Source organism: Monopterus albus, unplaced genomic scaffold, assembly GCF_001952655.1.
Source record: "Monopterus albus unplaced genomic scaffold, M_albus_1.0 scaffold12.1, whole genome shotgun sequence".
NCBI lineage: Eukaryota > Metazoa > Chordata > Actinopteri > Synbranchiformes > Synbranchidae > Monopterus > Monopterus albus.
Genome location: NW_018127892.1, coordinates 3011300 through 3014462, shown reverse-complemented (window position 1 = coordinate 3014462; position 3163 = coordinate 3011300). Strand labels below are relative to the sequence as shown.

The following is a 3163-nucleotide window of genomic DNA, read 5'->3' as shown; positions in this document are numbered from 1 at the left end:
CCATTTCTAAAATAAGCCTGGGATATGAACTGTTTCCCCTGTATTCTCAGGTGCTGTCAAGTTCATGATAAGTGCTATGACACAAACAGAAATGTGTCTGGATGTGACTCCCTTATGCAACATCCCTACATCCTGGTTTATGGTTACACCTGTTCAAATCAGCAAGTGACCTGCTCAGGTAAGACTGTGACTGGGATAAACTAGAGGCGCTTTGACACACTCATATACATAGACATCAGTCTTGTACTATTCTGAATGACTGTGAAGCTATGCCTTGATGAAATTCTAAGACCTAAACTGGAAATGTTCTGAGATGATACTGGTCAAAATTACACATCTCGTAAAATTTTGAATCCTGCTTTTTGGAAGGGAATGAACACAAGTGTGTGTTTATAAACACAGTATTTCCCTGAGTGGCACAGGTAAAAAAAACAAAGTATTTATATAAAAATAACGTTTTTTTGGCTGGTTGAAAGAACAGCACTGATAGCATTCAGTGAATAGCAGAGTGTCACTTATTGACAATAAATTTAAGACTATTTGTAACCTAGTGTGTAGGTATGCTTTACAGCAAGTAGCAGCTGTGTTGAAACATACACACAGGAATGACACAGTCATGGACTGAGGTTTGTTACCCACACTACAAAGCTCTGTAATAATTACACAACTAGACTATTAGCTTTATGTTTTAAGTGTGCTCCATGTTTTGTGATTGAGCAGCTACTCACTCACTGACTCAACTGTCTCTCCAGCTACCAACGATAGGTGCCAGGCTGCTGTGTGCGAGTGTGATCGGGCGGCAGCTGAGTGCTTTGCTAAGGCCACATACAACCCTGAAAACAAGAAGCTGGATCACAAAGCCGACTGTTAAAATCCATGCCCCTTAAAAAAACAGAATGGTGGATTTGAAAAATGTTTTCAAATTTTCATTTATCGCTATGCATCAGTTTAACATAAGGAAAATAAAGTGAGGCTCATGTTGCCTTCCAGCTGAATTTCTCCCTCTTGTCTATTTACACACATATGAAGGGTTTTTGTGGCAGAGGCTCCAGCTGTGCTTATCCTTGTACTTTAAAAACATATTTAAAACATTTAGTTTAATCCAGTTTCAAGTCAGTTAATATGGAAAATTACGTGATTTTTTTTTTGTTAATGAACCAACAGAAGCTTGGGTTTGTTTCTAGGACTGTACAGTAAAACCTTGGATTGCCAGTTTAATTCATTCTGGCAACGTGCTCGTAATCCAAAGCACTCGTATATCAAAGCGAATTTCCCCATAAGAAACAAAGGAAACTCAGATTCGTTCCACAACCACTTATTCATATAAAACTTACTACAGTAATACAAAATAAAAACAAATTAACCTGCACTTTATCTCTGAAAAGAATCCTGACTAGCATGAGAGAGACAGAGAGGAGCTATCTGTTGGCTCGCTGAAATCTTTTTCTTTTTGTGCGACTTTAACAAGGAACCTATCCAATGACACTTTGGCGGAAATATGACATTGCATTGTTGTTACAGATTTATCGTTGGCACTGCTACTGCCTTATTCGGGTGGTGCTTTCCTATAAAATTTTGAACCGTTTCCCACATTTTACACATACTTTTTAAACTTTCACTGTAATTATCTCCTTTTTCTTACCGTCTTTCTTTTCAACCTTTATTTTTTCTTTGGGGCCATTAGCAGTACAGATGTTGACTATACGCGTGAGGAGCGAGAACCATCAGCTCACGTACTACTCGTATTGCAAGACCTCGCTTGTTTATCAAGTTAAAATTTATCAAAATATTTTGCCTGTCTTGCAAAACACTCGTAGACCAGGTTACTCGAAATCCAAGGTTTTACTGTAATTTGTTACCTGAAAGGAAAACATTAGTTAAATGTGCTCAGTCAATCAACGTCATCTGGATTAAGTGAGCATGCAAAGAAAACCTCACTTGACCCCTGTTTTTAGGTTGTATGGTTGGATCAGACACTGTGCAGCAACTAAAATATCCACGAAGATACAATGACAGCTCAGACAAATGAGGAAGACTTTTTGGTCCAGTTTCAACAAAGCAATCCAAATATCAGCTGTGTACAACAACTGGATTAACAATACATATGATGTCAAAATAAAGAGGCTGGATCATGGTTCTTTGGATTATACTGGCTTGTAGAGAACTCAACTCAACTCAACTTTATTTATATAGCGCTTTACCACAGCACAGCTGACCAAAGCACTTAACATATCAAACAAATATAAAAACAACACATAAAAAACTATAAACAATAATATAAACACTAACACCACGGACAGATTTACATTTGTGCTGGCAAGAAACCCCCCCTCCCCCCATGGTGCGGTCTTCTCGACTGCCATTGGTCCAGGATGCTGTCAATAAGGTCACAAACTCGATAGCCTCATTCTATAGGTCGAGAGGAATCCAATGAGGGGTCATTTGTCTGTATGCGGAAATCTGGGACCAAGCTATTGTCCTGCAAATGACGAGAGCGTCAGCACTGGCTGTGCCGTGTCCCATCTTTATTTACTCTTCAAAAACAAAACATCGAAAGGTATTTACACCTCCTGACAAATCTCACAAGTGTTCCCTTTCGTTTGGCACCGAGAGTAACCAAATACACCGTGTGGTTGCGGAGATATACACATTTTATTTCGGGGAGTCGCCGTCGATTTAAATCCCCAAAACAGGCGCCGGGCTTGTGGATAGTACTGAAAATAGAGTTGGCGTTGGTTCGACTGGAGGGAGCGCTGGCCCAGGCGTGGAGTGCTGCAGCGGTGAGTAAGTGTAGGGAGGCCGGCCCAGGTGGCGTGGTCCCGGAGAGGGGAGCTGAATGGAACGGAGAGCAGAGGCCAGTAGGGAGGACTGCTGCAGAGAGACTGGCCCAGACTTAATGGTGCCGGCGAGGGAAGCAGAAGCAAGTGCAGGAACGCACTGCACGAAACGTTGTAACAGACTGGTAAGCCACGCAGCAGGGAAACCTCAGAGAAACTATGCAGCGAAAGTCTTACTTGCGGACAAACAGTGTTCGTAGTAGAAACAATTTCGTGGTCTGTAACACCAACGAACCGGCGGTAATTGAGTGTTTGCTTGGAGATTAACCTCTAGAGTCCTGAGCTTTGGAAACCCAAGCTGTGCGGTCCTCATATGAGGACGCAGG

General features: G+C 41.5%; 1 protein-coding gene across 4 annotated transcripts in view; it reads left to right on the top strand.

Moving 5' to 3' along the window:
- The first annotated feature begins 2316 nt into the window (after positions 1-2316).
- LOC109954844 (phospholipase A2, minor isoenzyme-like) overlaps positions 2317-3163 on the top strand; it is a 6246-nt gene continuing 5399 nt past the window's right edge. For 2 of the 4 annotated variants that reach the window (XM_020590468.1, XM_020590465.1), the window contains exon 1: positions 2475-2962. Coding sequence is in view for 1 of the 4 variants with exons in the window: in XM_020590463.1 (XP_020446119.1) it covers positions 2431-2557 (127 nt within the window). In the remaining 3 variants the exon portion in view is untranslated. Of the gene's footprint in view, positions 2963-3163 lie in introns of all 4 variants that reach the window. The other 2 variants (XM_020590463.1, XM_020590467.1) reach the window with 2 other exon arrangements.